At 42.0% G+C, this 22122-nt stretch overlaps 1 protein-coding gene across 1 annotated transcript in view; it reads left to right on the forward strand.

The window, feature by feature from the left end:
- The window catches only part of LOC142216425 (sodium channel protein type 2 subunit alpha-like), a 120564-nt gene that overhangs the window by 22052 nt on the left and 76390 nt on the right, over positions 1-22122 (forward strand). The window contains exon 3 of the mRNA XM_075284232.1: positions 21190-21307. Within this exon, the coding sequence (XP_075140333.1) occupies positions 21190-21307 (118 nt within the window). The remainder of the gene's footprint in view (positions 1-21189; positions 21308-22122) is intronic.

A 22122-nucleotide genomic window follows, 5' to 3' on the forward strand; every position in this document is an offset into this window, starting at 1 on the left:
TGCAGTCTGGTCCTGTTGTCGCTCTCTAATTCCATCTATAGTCTGATTCTTATTAAAAAAAAAAAAAAATTCTGAAAAAGAAGGAGACAGATGTAAAGAAGGTTGGTCAGATGGCTCAGGGGTTGTTCGTAGTCTGTAACGTGGAGACACATTGATTATGATATGATCTGTGGACACAAAACAGTTAAGATTGTTTGCAACAATGTTTCACTTTTTTATTGTGGAGGGGAGGGGAGCAGAGGGGGCGGCAAACCTAACCTAGCCACTCTCTTCTTTTAAGAATTTCTTTCTCTTTTTGGATTTTGTGTCCAAAGTTGGACAAGATGAATGGATTTGAAGCCATCTTTGCATTTTTTTTTACCTTTTTTCCGCCTGTAGTTCTGCTGTTATGAAAGGGGGAGGGGGGAGGGGGATAAAGTTATATGCCATTTACTAGCATATATGACACATGTTGATCCTCTTAAGGTCGGCAAAATTAGGAAGTGCTCCACATAGACAGCGGCAGTAGAGCTCCCCTAATAAATAGTATCGCCACCAGGGCATTCCCTCATAACAAGTATACTGCTTCGCTTTATGCAGCTGTAGAACTTGGTTGGATTCAGATGCCTCTAGGGTGGGCTCACAGCATACATATGTGTAATGCCCCCACTGATAGTGCAAACAGTGGCATGTGGCTAGCTATATGTATAGCAAAGTATAACTTGACAAAGAGGTTAAATCAAAAGTTGCAGCAAGCTTAAACCTGACATGTTGTCTGTTGCAACAAGTTACCAGATTTAGGGTAAAGCCCCACATAGCGGGCAGCAAGAAAAAAACACTTTTCTCATAAATTCCACAGAGGTTTCCTCTGCAAATTTTCTGCTTAGGTAAGAGTTAGACATAAGCTACTGATAGAAACCAGGATAGAAACAATCAGAAGTAAGAGCCAGGCAGAAGACTACAGACAAGACCCCAGGGTAGAAACAATCAGAGATAAGAGACAGGAAGAAGACCACAGACAGGACCACAGGATAGAAAAAAATCAGAGGTAAAAGCCAGGCAGCAGACTACTGAGAGGTCCCCAAGATAGAAACAATCAGAGTTAAGTGCCAGGCAGAAGACTACTGTCAGGACGCAAAGATAGAAACAATCAGAGGTAAAAGCCAGGCAGAAGAATACTGACAGGATAGAAATAATCCTGTCAGTAAAAGTTAGGCAGAAGCTACTCATAGGACCCAAGGATGGAAACAATCAGAGGTAATAGCTAGGAAGCATATTACTGACAGGACCCCAGGAAAGAACCAATCAGAGAGGTAAGAGCTAGACAGAAAAATACTGACAGGACCCCAGGATAGAAACAATCAGAGGTAAGTGCAAGACAATAATTAATCACAGAACCTTAACATGGAAACAATAAAGGTAAGACTACTGCAGACTACAATAAGAGGTAAGAGCAAGGCAACTACTTACAGAACCCCAGGATAGAAAAAAAATCAAGGTAAGTGCCAGGCAGCCAACTACTTACAGGACCCCAGGATGGAAACAACAACAGGTAAGAGCCAGGCAGCAGACTACTGACAAGACATAAGGATAGAAATAATCAGAGGTAAGAGCCAGGTATCATCTAATGATAGGACCCCAGCATAGAAACAATCAGAGGCAAGAAGCAGGCAGCAGACTACTGAAAAGATCGCAAGATAAAAACAATCAGGGGTAAGAGTCAGTGAGCCAATTTCTGACACAAATCCAGGGTAAAAACAATTAGAGGTAAGTGCTAGACGGCAGAATGCTGACAGGAACCTAGGAAAGAAACAATCAGAGGTAAGAGCCAGGCAGGAGACTACTGACAGGACCCCAGCATAGAAACAATCAGAGGTAAGAGCCAGGCAGCAGAATACTGACAGGACCCCAGGATAGAAATAATCAGAGGTAAGAGCCAGGCACCAGACTACTGACAGGACCCCAGGATAGAAATAATCAGAGGTAAGAGCCAGGCAGCAGAATACTGACAGGACCCCAGGATAGAAATAATCAGAGGTAAGAGCCAGGCAGCAGAATACTGACAGGACCCCGGGATAGAAAAAATCAGAGGTAAGAGCCAGGCAGCAGACTACAGACAGGACCCCAGGATACAAATAATTAGACATAAGAGCCAGGAAGTAATTACTATTTGAAAATAAATTTATGTTGGAGACATTTTAGGAATATTTGAACAATTGTTTGGTAATATTTACATGTAGCTGTATATTGGATCCCCAGAATGAATATTACTTATGAACCTTAGGTCCCCAGTTCGACACTATCTGTTTCTGATAGTTGTCATGATTATCTTTTCATGCATGGGTGGTGCCACATGATGTACCTGATACAGCTATTGTCTCATTCAGTCCCCAGGGCGCTGCCACTGCTTTAACTTTTCAGTAGTTAAGCACTGATGGTGCCGTTTTGGTGTTGCCAACTTGCTAATGATGATATCCAACTGAATATGATGATATCACTGTTTCTCTTATTGGGTAGAAAAAGCACCTGTGACCTCCTACATGTGGACCCTTTACTATGTTGCATTTGGAGCAGACAAGGAAGGAAACACAGGGCAGGGATGCTGACACTGTCATCCTGATCGGTGCACTTGCTTGATCAGTAGGGAGTCAGTGTGACACCAGGATGGAAAAATAACAGGACAGGATCCAATATTTGGAAATTCTGTCTCCAGCCTAAGCTTTACTGTGCAAGTAATATTTCAGATATGTGTATACTCTATATAGACAGCTTCATCATCTATACGCTTCTCTGCATATCTAGCTTAGACAGTGCTAGTAAATCCAGGCCATTGTTGGGGAATTTATTAATAGTAGTGATCCTTGCGCCAGTCTTAATTCATTCCATGCCTGGTGCACGACTCACTAGAGTTACCAAGAGGTTCCGGTCTCTTAGTAGTAGAGGCAGAATACAGGAGGACGGCAGAATAAAGGAGGATTGCAGAATAGAGGAAGAATACAGGGGGGCAGAGTAGAGGCAGAATACAGGACTACAGAATAGAGGCAGAATACAGGACTACAGAATAGAGGCAGAATACAGGACTACAGAATAGAGGCAGAATACAGGACTACAGAATAGAGGCAGAGTGCATGGAGGACAGAAGAATAGAGGCAGAATACAGGAATATGGTAGAGTAGAGGCAGAATACAGGAGGATGGAAGAATGGAGGCAGTGTACAGGAATATAGAATAAAGGCAAAATACAGGAGGATGGCAGAGTAGAGGCAGAATAAAAAACTGCAGAATTGGGGCAGAATACAGGAGGATTTTAGAATAGAGGCAGAACACAGTAAGATGTCAAAATAGAGGAAGAATACAGGACTACAGAATAGAGGCAGAATACAGGAGGTCGGCAACATAAAGGAGGATGGCAAAATGAAGGACTGCAGAACAGAGGCAGAGTACAGGAGGAAGGTAGTATAGAAACAGAATACAGGGAGATGGAGGAATAGACATAGAATAAAGGAAGACAGCAAAGTAGAGGCAGAATAACGGAGGATGGCAGAATGACGGACTATAGAATAGAGGCAGAATACAGGACTACAGAATAGAGGCAGAATAGAAGACTGCAGAATAGAGGCAGAATACAGGACTACAGAATAGAGGCAGAATACAGGACTACAGAATAGAGGCAGAATACAAGACTGCAGAATAGAGGCAGAATACAGAACTACAGAATAGAGGAAGAATACAGGACTACAGAATAGAGGCAGAATACAAGACTGCAGAATAGAGGCAGAATACAGGACTACAGAATAGAGGCAGAATACAGGACTACAGAATAGAGGCAGTATACAAGACTACAGAATAGAGGCAGTATACAAGACTGCAGAATAGAGGCAGAATACAAGACTGCAGAATAGAGGCAGAATACAAGACTACAGAATAGAGGCAGAATACAAGACTGCAGAATAGAGGCAGGATACAAGACTGCAGAATAGAGGCAGAATACAAGACTGCAGAATAGAGGCAGAATACAAGACTGCAGAATAGAGGCAGAATACAAGACTGCAGAATAGAGGCAGAATACAGGACTACAGAATAGAGGCAGGATACAAGACTGCAGAATAGAGGCAGAATACAAGACTGCAGAATAGAGGCAGGATACAAGACTGCAGAATAGAGGCAGAATACAGGACTACAGAATAGAAGCAGAATACAAGACTGCAGAATAGAGGCAGAATACAAGACTGCAGAATAGAGGCAGAATACAAGACTGCAGAATAGAGGCAGAATACAAGACTGCAGAATAGAGGCAGAATACTGGACTGCAGAATAGAGGCAGAATACAAGACTGCAGAATAGAGGCAGAATACAAGACTGCAGAATAGAGGCAGAATACAAGACTGCAGAATAGAGGCAGAATACTGGACTGCAGAATAGAGGCAGAATACAGGACTACAGAATATAGGCAGAATACAGGACTACAGAATAGAGGCAGAATACAAGACTGCAGAATAGAGGCAGAATACAGGACTACAGAATAGAGGCAGGATACAAGACTGCAGAATAGAAGCAGAATACAAGACTGCAGAATAGAGGCAGAATACAGGACTACAGAATAGAGGCAGAAAACAAGACTGCAGAATAGAGGAAGAATACAGGACTACAGAATAGAGGCAGAATACAGGACTGCAGAATAGAGGCAGAATACAGGACTGCAGAATAGAGGCAGAATACATGACTACAGAATAGAGGCAGAATACAGGACTACAGAATAGAGGCAGAATACAGGACTACAGAATAGAGGCAGAATACAGGACTACACAATAGAGGCAGAATACAGGACTACAGAATAGAGGCAGAATACAAGACTTCAGAATAGAGGCAGAATACAGGACTACAGAATAGAGGCAGAATACAGGACTACAGAATAGAGGCAGAATACAGGACTACAGAATAGAGACAGAATTCAGGACAACAGAATAGAGGCAGAATACAAGACTACAGAATAGAGGCAGAATACAGGACTACAGAATAGAGGTAGAATACAAGACTTCAGACTAGAAACAGAATACAGGACTACAGAATAGAGGCAGAATACAAGACTACAGAATAGAGACAGAATACAGGACTACAGAATAGAGGTAGAATACAAGACTTCAGACTAGAAACAGAATACAGGACTACAGAATAGAGGCAGAATACAAGACTGCAGAATAGAGGCAGAATACAGGACTACAGAATAGAGACAGAATTCAGGACAACAGAATAGAGGCAGAATTCAGGACTACAGAATAGAGGCAGAATACAAGACTGCAGAATAGAGGCAGAATACAGGACTACAGAAAAGAGGCAGAATACAGGACTACAGAATAGAGGCAGAATACAGGACTACAGAATAGAGACAGAATTCAGGACAACAGAATAGAGGCAGAATTCAGGACTACAGAATAGAGGCAGAATACAAGACTGCAGAATAGAGGCAGAATACAGGACTACAGAAAAGAGGCAGAATACAGGACTACAGAATAGAGGCAGAATACAGGACTACAGAATAGAGACAGAATTCAGGACAACAGAATAGAGGCAGAATTCAGGACTACAGAATAGAGGCAGAATACAAGACTGCAGAATAGAGGCAGAATACAAGACTGCAGAATAGAGGCAGAATACAAGACTACAGAATAGAGGCAGAATACAGGACAACAGAATAGAGGCAGAATACAAGACTACAGAACAGAGGCAGAATACAAGACTGCAGATTACAGGACTACAGAATAGAGGCAGAATACAGGACTGCAGAATAGAGGCAGAATACAAGACTACAGAATAGAGGCAGAATTCAGGACTACAGAATAGAGGCAGAATTCAGGACTACAGAATAGAGGCAGAATACAAGACTGCAGAATAGAGGCAGAATACAGGACTACAGAATAGAGGCAGAATTCAGGACTACAGAATAGAGGCAGAATTCAGGACAACAGAATAGAGGCAGAATACAAGACTACAGAACAGAGGCAGAATACAAGACTGCAGATTACAGGACTACAGAATAGAGGCAGAATACAGGACTGCAGAATAGAGGCAGAATACAAGACTACAGAATAGAGGCAGAATACAGGACTACAGAATAGAGACAGAATTCAGGACAACAGAATAGAGGCAGAATTCAGGACTACAGAATAGAGGCAGAATACAAGACTGCAGAATAGAGGCAGAATACAGGACTACAGAAAAGAGGCAGAATACAGGACTACAGAATAGAGGCAGAATACAGGACTACAGAATAGAGACAGAATTCAGGACAACAGAATAGAGGCAGAATTCAGGACTACAGAATAGAGGCAGAATACAAGACTGCAGAATAGAGGCAGAATACAAGACTGCAGAATAGAGGCAGAATACAAGACTACAGAATAGAGGCAGAATACAGGACAACAGAATAGAGGCAGAATACAAGACTACAGAACAGAGGCAGAATACAAGACTGCAGATTACAGGACTACAGAATAGAGGCAGAATACAGGACTGCAGAATAGAGGCAGAATACAAGACTACAGAATAGAGGCAGAATTCAGGACTACAGAATAGAGGCAGAATTCAGGACTACAGAATAGAGGCAGAATACAAGACTGCAGAATAGAGGCAGAATACAGGACTACAGAATAGAGGCAGAATTCAGGACTACAGAATAGAGGCAGAATTCAGGACAACAGAATAGAGGCAGAATACAAGACTACAGAACAGAGGCAGAATACAAGACTGCAGATTACAGGACTACAGAATAGAGGCAGAATACAGGACTGCAGAATAGAGGCAGAATACAAGACTACAGAATAGAGGCAGAATTCAGGACTACAGAATAGAGGCAGAATTCAGGACAACAGAATAGAGGCAGAATACAAGACTACAGAATAGAGGCAGAATACAGGACTACAGAATAGAGGTAGAATACAAGACTTCAGACTAGAAACAGAATACAGGACTACAGAATAGAGGCAGAATACAAGACTGCAGAATAGAGGCAGAATACAGGACTACAGAAAAGAGGCAGAATACAGGACTACAGAATAGAGGCAGAATACAGGACTACAGAATAGAGGCAGAATTCAGGACTACAGAATAGAGGCAGAATACAAGACTGCAGAATAGAGGCAGAATACAGGACTACAGAAAAGAGGCAGAATACAGGACTACAGAATAGAGGCAGAATACAGGACTACAGAATAGAGACAGAATTCAGGACAACAGAATAGAGGCAGAATTCAGGACTACAGAATAGAGGCAGAATACAAGACTGCAGAATAGAGGCAGAATACAAGACTGCAGAATAGAGGCAGAATACAAGACTACAGAATAGAGGCAGAATACAGGACAACAGAATAGAGGCAGAATACAAGACTACAGAACAGAGGCAGAATACAAGACTGCAGATTACAGGACTACAGAATAGAGGCAGAATACAGGACTGCAGAATAGAGGCAGAATACAAGACTACAGAATAGAGGCAGAATTCAGGACTACAGAATAGAGGCAGAATTCAGGACTACAGAATAGAGGCAGAATACAAGACTGCAGAATAGAGGCAGAATACAGGACTACAGAATAGAGGCAGAATTCAGGACTACAGAATAGAGGCAGAATTCAGGACAACAGAATAGAGGCAGAATACAAGACTGCAGATTACAGGACTACAGAATAGAGGCAGAATACAGGACTGCAGAATAGAGGCAGAATACAAGACTACAGAATAGAGGCAGAATACAGGACTACAGAATAGAGACAGAATTCAGGACAACAGAATAGAGGCAGAATTCAGGACTACAGAATAGAGGCAGAATACAAGACTGCAGAATAGAGGCAGAATACAGGACTACAGAAAAGAGGCAGAATACAGGACTACAGAATAGAGGCAGAATACAGGACTACAGAATAGAGACAGAATTCAGGACAACAGAATAGAGGCAGAATTCAGGACTACAGAATAGAGGCAGAATACAAGACTGCAGAATAGAGGCAGAATACAAGACTGCAGAATAGAGGCAGAATACAAGACTACAGAATAGAGGCAGAATACAGGACAACAGAATAGAGGCAGAATACAAGACTACAGAACAGAGGCAGAATACAAGACTGCAGATTACAGGACTACAGAATAGAGGCAGAATACAGGACTGCAGAATAGAGGCAGAATACAAGACTACAGAATAGAGGCAGAATTCAGGACTACAGAATAGAGGCAGAATTCAGGACTACAGAATAGAGGCAGAATACAAGACTGCAGAATAGAGGCAGAATACAGGACTACAGAATAGAGGCAGAATTCAGGACTACAGAATAGAGGCAGAATTCAGGACAACAGAATAGAGGCAGAATACAAGACTACAGAACAGAGGCAGAATACAAGACTGCAGATTACAGGACTACAGAATAGAGGCAGAATACAGGACTGCAGAATAGAGGCAGAATACAAGACTACAGAATAGAGGCAGAATTCAGGACTACGGAATAGAGGCAGAATTCAGGACAACAGAATAGAGGCAGAATACAAGACTACAGAATAGAGGCAGAATACAGGACTACAGAATAGAGGTAGAATACAAGACTTCAGACTAGAAACAGAATACAGGACTACAGAATAGAGGCAGAATACAAGACTGCAGAATAGAGGCAGAATACAGGACTACAGAATAGAGACAGAATTCAGGACTACAGAATAGAGGCAGAATTCAGGACTACAGAATAGAGGCAGAATTCAGGACAACAGAATAGAGGCAGAATACAAGACTACAGAACAGAGGCAGAATACAGGACTACAGAATAGAGGCAGAATACAGGACTGCAGAATAGAGGCAGAATACAAGACTACAGAATAGAGGCAGAATTCAGGACTACAGAATAGAGGCAGAATTCAGGACAACAGAATAGAGGAAGAATACAAGACTACAGAATAGAGGCAGAATACAGGACTACAGAATAGAGGTAGAATACAAGACTTCAGACTAGAAACAGAATACAGGACTACAGAATAGAGGCAGAATACAAGACTGCAGAATAGAGGCAGAATACAGGACTACAGAATAGAGACAGAATTCAGGACAACAGAATAGAGGCAGAATTCAGGACTACAGAATAGAGGCAGAATACAAGACTGCAGAATAGAGGCAGAATACAGGACTACAGAAAAGAGGCAGAATACAGGACTACAGAATAGAGGCAGAATACAGGACTACAGAATAGAGACAGAATTCAGGACAACAGAATAGAGGCAGAATTCAGGACTACAGAATAGAGGCAGAATACAAGACTGCAGAATAGAGGCAGAATACAGGACTACAGAATAGAGGCAGAATACAAGACTGCAGAATAGAGGCAGAATACAAGACTACAGAATAGAGGCAGAATACAAGACTGCAGATTACAGGACTACAGAATAGAGGCAGAATACAGGACTGCAGAATAGAGGCAGAATACAAGACTACAGAATAGAGGCAGAATACAAGACTGCAGAATAGAGGCAGAATACAGGACTACAGAATAGAGGCAGAATTCAGGACTACAGAATAGAGGCAGAATTCAGGACAACAGAATAGAGGCAGAATACAAGACTACAGAACAGAGGCAGAATACAAGACTGCAGATTACAGGACTACAGAATAGAGGCAGAATACAGGACTGCAGAATAGAGGCAGAATACAAGACTACAGAATAGAGGCAGAATTCAGGACTACAGAATAGAGGCAGAATTCAGGACAACAGAATAGAGGCAGAATACAAGACTACAGAATAGAGGCAGAATACAGGACTACAGAATAGAGGTAGAATACAAGACTTCAGACTAGAAACAGAATACAGGACTACAGAATAGAGGCAGAATACAAGACTGCAGAATAGAGGCAGAATACAGGACTACAGAATAGAGACAGAATTCAGGACAACAGAATAGAGGCAGAATTCAGAACTACAGAATAGAGGCAGAATACAAGACTGCAGAATAGAGGCAGAATACAGGACTACAGAATAGAGGCAGAATACAAGACTGCAGAATAGAGGCAGAATACAAGACTGCAGAATAGAGGCAGAATACAAGACTACAGAATAGAGGCAGAATACAAGACTGCAGATTACAGGACTACAGAATAGAGGCAGAATACAGGACTGCAGAATAGAGGCAGAATACAAGACTACAGAATAGAGGCAGAATTCAGGACTACAGAATAGAAGCAGAATTCAGGACTACAGAATAGAGGCAGAATACAAGACTGCAGAATAGAGGCAGAATACAGGACTACAGAATAGAGGCAGAATTCAGGACTACAGAATAGAGGCAGAATACAAGACTGCAGAATAGAGGCAGAATACAGGACTACAGAATAGAGGCAGAATTCAGGACTACAGAATAGAGGCAGAATTCAGGACAACAGAATAGAGGCAGAATACAAGACTACAGAACAGAGGCAGAATACAAGACTGCAGATTACAGGACTACGGAATAGAGGCAGAATACAGGACTGCAGAATAGAGGCAGAATACAAGACTACAGAATAGAGGCAGAATTCAGGACTACAGAATAGAGGCAGAATTCAGGACTACAGAATAGAGGCAGAATTCAGGACTACAGAATAGAGGCAGAATAAAAAAATAATTTTTTGCCTCTATTTTGCTTTCTTCCTTTTTCTTGCCTTTATTCTGCCTCTAAACGCAAAATATAGACCTATACAGTTGACGAAGAATTCAGAAGGATGTCAGAATAGAGGCAAAATACAGGAAGATGGAAAAATTGAGGCAGAATACAGAACTTCAGAATACAGGAAGAGTACAGGCAGATGAAGAGTAGAGGCAGAATACAGGAGAATGGAAGAATTGATGCAGTGTTGTGGGGTCTTTTCAAAAGTGGCTAAGTACACTATATGGTGTAGTCAAACAAAAGTCTTAAACAAACATGGGTCCCATCTTAACAAGTTAACCATTGCCCTAGTGTATTTCCTACATCCTAGTCCCCAATCAGCGTTAGACTGTGTTGACACCATGTTTCTATTGTCTTTTTAGCAGAATTATACAAAGTTCAGACCCCACTTTGCGGAAACACAGCATGTTTTGTTGCAGATTTTGTGGCGTTTTTTTTTTTTTTTAACCAAAGTCAGGAGTGGAATTAGCCGAAGAGAAAAAGCTAAGAGCTTCCTTTATATTGTCCATTTCATTATAAGCCGCTCCTAACTTTGGCTTAAAAAAAAATGCATCAAAATCTGCAGCAAAAAACGCAGCGTTTCCTCAATGTGGGGCCTTAACCTAAAGTGGTTTTCTATGAAAAACTGAAAGCCCAGGGGTTTCCAGGGGAGGTATAAAATAAAAAGGTGTCATACTCACCTACTCAAGGTCTTCGATTTAAGTAGCAAGGTCTCTGGAAGTTCTGAGGCTCCTCTGACCACAGTGGCCAATGACTTGCTTCAGTGATCACGTGAGCAGTGACATCACTGCTGAGACGTTAACGCCACCGGCATGTGACTGCTAACGCCAGTGATTATCCTGGAAAGCTCTGAGGACCGCCACTACGATGGGTAGAGAAAATCTACAAAACTCTGCAAAGTTGTCAACTATTTATATTGCTGAATGTTTAACGTGTATCAAATTCATATATGGGAATGCTTAGACGCATTCATGGGAAACGCCTTTAAGGCTGACAAGAACTGCCTAAGACAGGGGTGCTCACACTTCTTCAGCATGTGAGCTACTTTATAAACTGGCAAGGCAAACGATCTACTACCCACTTCTTGTGGGTGGGGCAGGGGCAGGCCTTAGGGGGGAGGGCGTGTCTGTGGGCGGGGTCGGACGGAGCCTGAGAACAGCAGACAGCGGCGTTCTGTGGCTGCCCAGGGATCCCCGCTGTCTGCTTCTTCACAGCGCAGGCTGACAGTTATCTCTGGCACTGGCAGGCTGGGGCTGCTGCTGCCCGGCCTGCAAGTGTCCAGACTGCTTGTTCACAGCGCAGCCTGAGAGTCGACTCTGCACTGTGAACAAGCAGACACCGGGGATCCCTGGCTGCATCCCGCGATCGACCCATACGTCCTTCGCGATCGACCAGTAGATTGTGATTGACGTATTGGGCACCCCTGGTCTAAGAACTTGTGATTTTCTGGCAGTATTTGTATCCATAATAAATGTTGTAAGATACTTTATTAACAGGTTTTGGCTCCTTTCCATCAAATCAATTACAATTTTTGTGCAAAAGTTTGTTACATTTTGCTAGGCCATTCAAGGCATATTCCTGAAAGGGGTGGCAAGGTACGGGGCATGTGCTGGGCCACTAGCCCTGCCAAATAGATGATGCCTGCCGTAAATGATGCCTGACATCTATGCCAGCAATGAGGTGCATGACCCACGAGGGGTGCATGAGATTCCCTTTAATGGTCCTATCCATTATGTTGGGGATTAGAATAAGATAAGTAGCTTACATTCCCATTACAAGTATCAGACAAAGAACTGATTAAAGGGATAATCATAGTACAATAGATTCACGTTTAGCCGATCGCTATTATTTAACCCTTTCCTCTGCACTGCCATTAGTGTGGTAAACTCAATGTGGAGATACGGTTATGAATGAAAGAGTCTTCTATGGTCATGGTTGTGCCATAAGTCATTGGCCCAGATCTACTAATACTGTCTAAAAGCTAAACTAGACAATCTGAAACTGTACCGGATTTATTAAGGTGTTTGATTTGGCGTATTCTTAGTCTGTCTGGTCCACGTTTATACCTACTATTAGATTGCTTAAAAGTTGTTGGCACATTTGTGGTGCATTTTGGTCACACAGAGGTGCAAGTTTCCAGAAAGGCCATGCCCATTCCCCACAAGGTCACACCCTGTTTTTGGTCGAGTCGGAAAAGCGTCTTGATAAATGTGGCGCAGCATGCTAGACAGTTTTTTGGTGCAAAATATGCCAGATTTCTGGGCTAGGTGTAGAAGATGCTTCCATTGTCACTGTCATTGACCTAGGCCTTGAGGATATTCCCTTGTCACTCTGAACAGTCTAAATGTAGAGGACATCCCCTTGTCACTGTCACGAGCCTATGGGGAAGGAGATATACTTTTGCCACTGTCACCGGCCTTGGTGTAGAGGACATCCCCTTGTTGCTGTCACCAGTCTAGATGTGGAGGACGTTCTTTTATTTATCATTGTCACCAGTCTAGTTGTAGAGGATTTCCTTTTGTCCCCGGCCGAAGTGTAGAGGACATCCCCTTGTCATTGTCCCCAGTCTATCACTGTTACTGGCCTAGGTGTAGAGTATATCCTCTTGTCACTGTCACCGGCCCAGGTGTAGATGACATTCCCTTGTCATTGTGACCAGTCTAGAAGCAGACGTTGTCCTTTTGTCACGGTCACTGAGGTAGGTGTAGAGGACATCTCCTTGTCACTGTCACCAGTCTAGGTATAGAGAACGTCCCCTTGTCACTATCATCGAGGTAGGTGTAGAGGACGTCCTCTTGTCACTGTCACCATTCTAGGAGCAGAGGATCAGAGGACGTCCCCTTGTCAATGTCACCGAGCTATCTGTAGAGGACATCCCTTTGTCACTGTCACCAGTCTAGGTGTAGAGGACGACCTTTTGTCACGGTCAGTGGTCTAGGAGTAAAAAGATCATTAGAACGTCCTTTATGCCACACCCTCCATGTATTTGTACTTTGTTATTAGATCTCCCCATAGACGTTTTTTTTCTAAACTGAATTACTCCAGGTTTGTTAATCTGTGATCAATGTGAACAGAATGCTCGATCTTGGATTTTTGGAATATTAGTAATTTCCATGAAGTTTTCTTTACATGCTGTATTACAATATATTGAAGCCTTGGTCCCATCTAATCTTCCTGCAGGTCTTTTTCATCAGATGCCCACTGGACCTCATTATAGTGACTGGGGTCTTTTGCGCTCCGATGGTGTCTGTCATTAGACCGATCCATATTTACCATTCATCCCGTTCTTCTGTTCCTATGACAGAATGAAAAGAAGGAGGTTGATGTGAACATGGACTTAGGCAGTAGTGATGTTATGGGATGCCATGAAGCAATTTAGATGTGTAGTTAACGTGAAAAATCTTTAACCCTTCACACAACAGAGACAACTCCATGGTACCAAATTTAGAGGGTTTATATGTTTTCACCCCTTAAAAAAAATCCCAAAATTTTTTTAAAACGTCATCATATTCTAACAATTTTTACATTTCCATGTACGGAGATGCATAATGTGATTTTTTTTGTGTGGAACCATACGTACTTTTTGGTTATAGTATTTTGGGGAATGTCTGTTTTTTTGTTCCAATTTTTAAGATTGGAAGTACAGTGAAAAAAAACCACATTGGCTTTTGATTTTTTTTCCCCCGCCATAGTGCAAATTGAGCAGCCAGTAATAGAAGATAATGCCAGCCAAACCTGGAAGCTTTCAGTAAATTTCCAATTGTTCTGGCCCCAAATTTCGTTCTTTTATTGGCCAGTCCTCCCCAAAATGGCAGCAGAGTCAGCTTTGACCGAGACGTAGGGGGCCTTAAAGTGCAACTTAACTTTTGGACAAGTTTCGATTTTCTGTCAGTATTTGTGTTATTAATTGATTTTGTCGTTAAAGGGGCTCGATCAGCAAAATGCGTGAATAGACTTTATAAAGGCTATTCAGGCACCGCTAATCTTATTTTAAACCCCCGTCCCGTTTTAAAATAAAACTATAAAAACATATAGCTAAATCATACCTGAACGTGCACCGAACGTGCTACCAAAATATCAGTCTCCACAAATAATGCACAATGGGGATTATACACAAAAAACACAAATCTTACACTGTCACTGTTACAAAGCTGTTTAGACTATGAAAATTTCTCTCTGTGTCCCTTTAACAATTGTATGACCAGAATTGTTACCATTGTTGGTGCTTTACTTGTTCAAGTGATTGTTTTGTGGTGAAACAATAGTGTTACAATATTTCATTGCCAGCAATGCAACCACAATAGCAATTAGCACAATCTTGTTTGTCCCAGGCTTCACATTCCTCTTTGTTTTGTGCTATTTGTATAATGGATGTATTTGCTGTTCAGATTTGTTTGCTTTTCCAATGTAATTGATGGGGAGTAAATAATGTCTTTTGAGGACTACTTGTATAACTATGATTACCCTAACCTTTGGGCAAATTTGTGTAGAAAGTGGTTAAATGGTTATCCTGTTTATAAATAATATGGGCCAAATACGAGGATACATCAATGCAAAATATTTCCCAATATATATCCTTATCCTTATTTCCCCATGGCATATGCATTATATGGAGTTTTTGGACCCCCACATATTAGATAGACAGCTGATCCTACTACAACCACTGAGTTCAGCTGTCTTTTATTTAAAAAGTAACTTTCCAATGCATAAGAAGTAAATTCAGAACATATTGATGCATATGATAATATAAAAAAGATTACTCACCTTTTCACAATCCCTTGCATCTCCGACCAAAACCACACCCCAATGTACTCTTTTCCTGGTGTCTCCTGGCATACAGTAGTTGCTTGAAGATGTTTGCTTCTCTGGCTAGAGAGGTAACTATAGATGACTGAACAAATTTGTCACAAGCTGGTTTCAACACAAATTTTCAAAAAGTTGTTAACTAAATCAAAGACTTTGCAATTCGCCTCGGGCAAACTAAATTGGATACAATGACATGTAATATGAATTTAAAATACAGAGAAGAAGGAGGATTTCATGGTCTGTGTGACGGGGGATGGATTTTAGCATCACTTGACAGCTTCTCAGGCAATCATGAGTGGTAGATGGAGAGGTTACAATGCAGGCATCATATCTCTTCTCTTATATATAAAATGAGTTTCTGTTTGTCTGTTCTTTATGCACGACCAAACGACTGGACCGATCCTCACCAAATTTGACACACAGGTGCATCAGGTATTTGGGAAGGTTTTAGTCCAGGTCTTAGCTCTCTAGAGATACAGTATTGCCAAAAGATCATCTGCATTAGCCAATACAAGCCTGCAAGTCTTTCACTCATATTCCAACTGCCATGCACACGGTCACATGTCCCTTATCAGCCAATAGAAGCTTGCAGGCGCTTAGTCTCCACATGCACACAGCTTTACTCTGGTTTCCATAAGAGCTCAGCCATTTTTCTTCACTGCAATAGGTCAGCTCCTGATTAGGCCCATTCATCCAGACCTAATTAGGAGCTGGATGCTGCAATGGAGTGCTGATGCCTCGCATGGATAACCCAATGCGGCTATACCACAGCAAAAATGCCGGCGCGGAAAATGAAGTGGAATTCCAATTCATTATTGTCTATATGAATATATTCTTAAAGGGGCAGGGTGCTGTGGATGACACTGTTACACAAGGTCACATACACAAAGCTTTACTCCAAGTTTCCATTACAACCAATCGCAGGTTTTTCACTGATATCCAAACTGAGATACACATGATCATATAATGCTTATGAACCAATGGAAACTGGCAGGTTCTTCAGTCTTCACATACACACAGCTTAACACCAGGTTTCCACAGCAACCAACCTATTCTTATGGGGCTACCCGTTCAAAGCCGGGTCCTTCTGCTAGTATAGAATATAATGTTCTTTGCAGCAAGGAGATGCACCATTTTGATATATCAAGCTATAGGTTGATGTATTTTCATCATCAATGTATGATCCAGAGAAACTGCTTTATAGCGTTATAACAGCGTTATAAGAGAACTAGTGGAGTGAAGTTTATAGAATTATACATGAGAGGACTATGAGAGGGAAATCTATAGAATTATAGGAGAGGACTAGTCTGGAACATAGTGTATAGAATTATAGGAGAGGGGAACTAGTCTGGATCATAGTTTATAGAATTATACGTGAGAGAAATATTAGAGGGAAATTTCTAGAATTATAGAAGAGGACCAGTCTGGATCATAGTTTATAGAATTATAGGAGGAAGACTAGTTTGGAACACAGTTTATAGAAATATTGGAAGATGACTAAAGTAGGTCACAGTTTACAGAATTACATGAGTAGGACTAGTCTGGAGCACAGCTTCTAGATTATAGGAGAAGGGGACTAGTCTAGAGAACAGTATACTGAGTTATAGGAGGAGGACTAGTATGGGGAACAGTTTATAGAATTATAGGAGAGGAGTACTAGTCTGGATCACAGTTTATAGAATTACACGTGAAAGAAATATTAGGAGGAACGTTATAGGAGGAGGGCTAGTCTGGAACACATTGTACAGAATTACAGAAGTAGGAGTAGTCTGGAACACAGTTTATAGAATTATAGGAAAAGGAGCATAGCCTGGAGCATAGTTTGTAGAAATATAGAAGATAACTAGTCGAGCACAGTTTACAGAATTATAGGAAAGGAGGGCTAGTCTGGAACATAGATGATATAATTATAAGAGGGGAGGACAAGTCTTGAGCACAGTTTATAGAATTATTGGAAGAGGACTAGTATAGCACACTTTATGGAATTATAAGATAAGTATTAGTCTGAAACACGGGAAGAGAGTGGTGGCAGAGATCATAGTAACAATTCCAATCAATGCATAGCCTCAACATACAAAAAGCATACTCCAGGGCCAACGCTCACAGGGTGAGGGTGGTGGCAGTGGCAGGCACATTTCCATTGCTGCAGGCATTGGCAGCAGGGATTCCACATGGCCCTTGTCTGTGTGGATTTATTTATTTTTTTGTACATTGCCAATCGACAAATCCATGGTGATGTGCAAGATGTGCATGCAGAAAAGTAGCTGTGGCTGTGCAGGAACAAATGTAGGAACTACATCTTTAGGTACTCTCATCAAAAGGTGTCATGGCAACATAGAATTGGGAGTGGCACTGGCAGGGAAAGTAAGCAAGACCATCATACTTCTTTTCCTATTGACCTCATTTGCAGGAAAGCTACATCCACACCATGCATATGGTTGTCATCATCGTCATCCCCAACTGTTTTTCTTTCACCTCCAGGGCCACGTCAGCCACCCATATTGGAATATGTGTCCAGGAATCAGCAATCTGCAGGCACTGCTGCACCACTTAGTAAATTCCTCAAGGTTTAACTAATGGATGCTCTCAACTTCGAAGTAGAGTAGCTAGCAGGCATTATTATTTCTGTAGGATATATATCACCATGGGTCAGAGAATGTGGGCCTTACTTTGGATATGTCAGTGTAGGGAAAAGTGCACACCACCATCTTGACATGGGTCAGCAATCATGAACAAGGAAAATACATGGTTTTCAGAGCCCACTGGGTCAGTATTTTGAGTGTCAGCAATGGCCACAGTCCAGAAATGCACGAAAGCCAAGTGCTAGTACCACTACATTTCTGCAGGCCAAGGTCCAACAACATGCAGAGCCCATCCGCCTCCTCTAGATCCTCCTCTCTGGACAATTTCCTGCTACCATCTTCATCAGGGCAAGCCATTGCTTTCACTCCTCCTCTCTTGTTTCATGGGTTTAGGTGAAGTGCTTCCATGTCGTTTTACAGCTAATGACTCTGGATCAGAGGATCAGTGATTGATGCTGCAGTCTCTTCCAATAGCTGGATGGTGGTGGCAATCGGTGACTTATCCTAAGGAAAAGTCATCAACTGATAAGCCTGGAAAAACCTTTTACATACATTTTGTCACAGGATTCTCCTCTGTTATGGAACTTTACAGAGACTTGAGGACCCAAGCAGATTTAGTATTGTGCAAGTCCTTCATAAGGTCCTGCACACAACTATATCCAGGGATCACTGTGCATTGAGCTTTGCAAGAGTTAAAGCGACAACATTGCAACATGCAGTAATTCCAAAATTTACCATTGTGATGTGTAGAAGAGCAGGGCTGGGGGCTAGAATGCTATTCTGTGCAGTTCTGCCCCTGGACCAGTGGTGGCGATATTCTCAAGCACCTGCTTTGGGCTTCCAAGGCGTTTTCTTCACCCTGTTTCTAAGGTTTATTAGACGCCATTTTCTTGTGCCATTTTTGCTCTTGGCTTTTTGAATTGGGTTCCTTTCATTGAGGAGCAGTTTCTTGCAATGGCTGTGTATTGTGTCCATAATGAAGTGTATGCAGCACAGCCTGGTGCATTATAACAAGACAATTATACTGTTTACTCGCTCTCTATTCTATCATCGCATTTACTTGAATATTACTGAATATCGGCCAAAAGGCTTTTACTTTCGCTCCTGTTTTTGCAATAAGCAACGTCTGTGGAGAATGAAGCTTTGTAAAGATAATTAGTCGTCATTATTTCAGATTAATGGAAAGTAAAACCTATTACTTACTGATTTGGATGAATGATACAATTATTATAATGTATTCAACAAGGCCGGTTAGCCCTATTAATTAGTGTGGGTGGAATAGAACTGTGTACACTTGTTTTATATATATAAACTTCTGCTGTCAAAAATACCAGGCCCCTGCAAGAAATTCGGGGTACCACATTATAAGTCAATGGAGTTTGCCAGGATCTGTTCAAGACTCTGTTATGAATGGAAGATGTCAATGTAGCTATGTAAAGTCTTAAAGGGATTGCTTCATTTACTTTATAGAAACCATACAGTTTTCTAATATCTTTGCAATTAAAGGTGTTGTCCAGCTTTTTTAATATCGATGACCTAAGCTCAAGATGGCTTATCAATATCCGATTGGTGGGGATCTAACACCTAGAACCCTCACCGATCATCTGTTCACAGTTGTAGGAAGTGGTAGACAGAATGGGAAACTGAAACCTGACTTACTGCAACTCATCTCCAATTCACTTGAATCAGAGCTATGCTACAGTAACTTGTCAGGACCGCTACCCAGTGGACAGAGCATGTTTTACATGCACAGAATAAAGGGGTGGTGTACGATGTAAGGATTCCTGATTTTGTGTTGAATTGTGTTGTGCATCCGCATTCCGGGCCGTTTTGATACATAAAGGGGACCTTTTCCAACTTTTTGTAAGTGGACCCCCACATAATTTAATTCCCCACTATAAGGCCCCCTGCTCCCTCAACCAGCATGCAAAAAACCCACAAAAACCTAAGAATGCTCACCTAACTTCATTCCCACGGACCCATAGGCTCCACCTGCAGTGATGTCTGTGGCTTGGTGCTCATTGCACTTCTCTGCTGCAGAAGGCAAAATAATGGAGCACCAAGGTGATAGCTCTGTGCTCCACTATTGTATTCAACCTCTATCTGTGTCCTAAAGATACAGATAGAGTTGAAATCATTGCCTACTGTTCAGAATTTGGGACTGTCCCACTCAATCCAGGGCGACTGAGGTGGCCCCCGCAACCATAGTACCTGGTGCGAATGCAACATTGACCCTATGGTAAAGAAGACCATTTGCCTTTAGATCCATTAGTCACTGCAGAAAAAAATGTGTGTCTTGCAGCCTCCTGCCTCTCCTATTACTGTCCGGTTCTGCTGCTCTGTTGTTTTCTTCCGGCAAAAGTCTCCTCCGCACTAGACCGCTGAGGCCGACCAGCGGCTTATGGAAAGGGGCAAAGGACATTACAGTGCAATGGGGACTTCCGCCGCAAGAAGATTGCTATGTCTAGATCTAGTCTACATATTGCTCCAGTGCATTGCAAATGAAATATGAACCAACTTTGCACATATTCCTCTTTTACATCGTTTTATGTATACAGCTCCTAAACAGATCTATGTGTCTCCATGGTCACAGACTACACCAACACCCTGTGTAGTCAGATTCTGCCACCATACTTCCTTCCACTTCTCCTTCTTCTCACTAACATGCCTTTGGTTGTTTGGCAAGAAATAGATTCCAGGGACCGTTGCCGACTTCTTTGCTGTTCAATATTCTTGTATGTTTTAATGTTTATAAAATGTGATATTTTTAGCTTTCACAAGCTTTGGACATATTGTACTCCTTGTATGTAAATACTCTATGTACAGTGAATTGTTGGATCTTATTTCCTGGTATTTAAAAGGGTTTTCCTAGAGATCTAAAAATAGTTCTATAGAAAGACGCAGCAAATGTCATATGTGGTCACTTCTTTAGTCCCCCGCCAGTCCAACACAAGGCTCCATTGGCCTCCCATCAGGCTGCCGGCAGTCGCTGGCCTCAAAGGGCAAGGGCCATATTTACTGCTATCACCATTTTTGTACTGTCTTTTTTTTTTTTTTTTTTTGGGGGGGGGGGTCCCATTATTTTAGGGCATTTGCTGCTTCTTTGTGTTTTGTTTTTTGAATTAACACCTCTCTATTTTTCTTTTCTGTCTAGACTTTTATAGTATTGAATAGAGGGAAGGCAATCTTCCGCTTCAGTGCCACGTCTGCCTTGTACATTTTAACTCCCTTCAACCCCATTAGAAGATATTCAATAAAGATTTTGGTACATTCATATCCTTTTCTGATAATCACAATTGATCCAGGATTGCCACCTGAGAATGTAACAATGATACTGTAAGGTTCTTGGCATAGGACTCAGTTCACATATACAGATTTAGATGTAGGGTTTTTTGGGTTTTTTATCTGTTGAGAATTCCTACTTCTCCCTGCTAAAGGGGCTCCATCAGCAAAATTCTGCTAATAGAGCCCCACATATGCATGAATAGCCTTTAAAAAGGCTATTCAGGCGCCGTAAATGTTATATTAAAACCCCCGTCCCATTTTTAAATAAAATCATTAAAACGTATATGCAAATCTTACCTATCGTGCACCATGGGCGGGGATGCACGATGCGACGTAAGCTTCGGACACGCCTGCCTCTTCAGTCTTCTTGGAGTAACACCTTCTGGTTCCGTGTCTTCTTCCGGCTTCTTCTCGTCAAATCCCATGCCTGCGTAGTAGCGCTTCCCTCCGGAGCGCTACTGCGCAGGCTCACTCGCCATTTTACTTAATGGCAGTTCGCGAGTGTACTGCGCAGTAGCGCTCCGGAGGGAAGCGCTACTACGCAGGCGCGGGATTTGAAGAGAAGAAGCCGGAAGAAAACACGGAACCAGAGGGTGTTACTCCAAGAAGACAGAAGAGGCAGGCGTGCCCGAAGCTGACGTCGCATCGTGCATCCCCACCCATGGTGCACGTTCGGTAAGATTTGCATATATGTTTTAATGCTTTTATTTAAAAACGGGACGGGGGTTTAATATAACATTCACGGCGCCTGAATAGCCTTTTTAAAGGCTATTCACGCATATGTGGGGCTCTATTAGCATAA

Source organism: Leptodactylus fuscus, chromosome 8 (genome assembly GCF_031893055.1).
Source record: "Leptodactylus fuscus isolate aLepFus1 chromosome 8, aLepFus1.hap2, whole genome shotgun sequence".
NCBI classification, from domain to species: Eukaryota; Metazoa; Chordata; class Amphibia; order Anura; family Leptodactylidae; genus Leptodactylus; species Leptodactylus fuscus.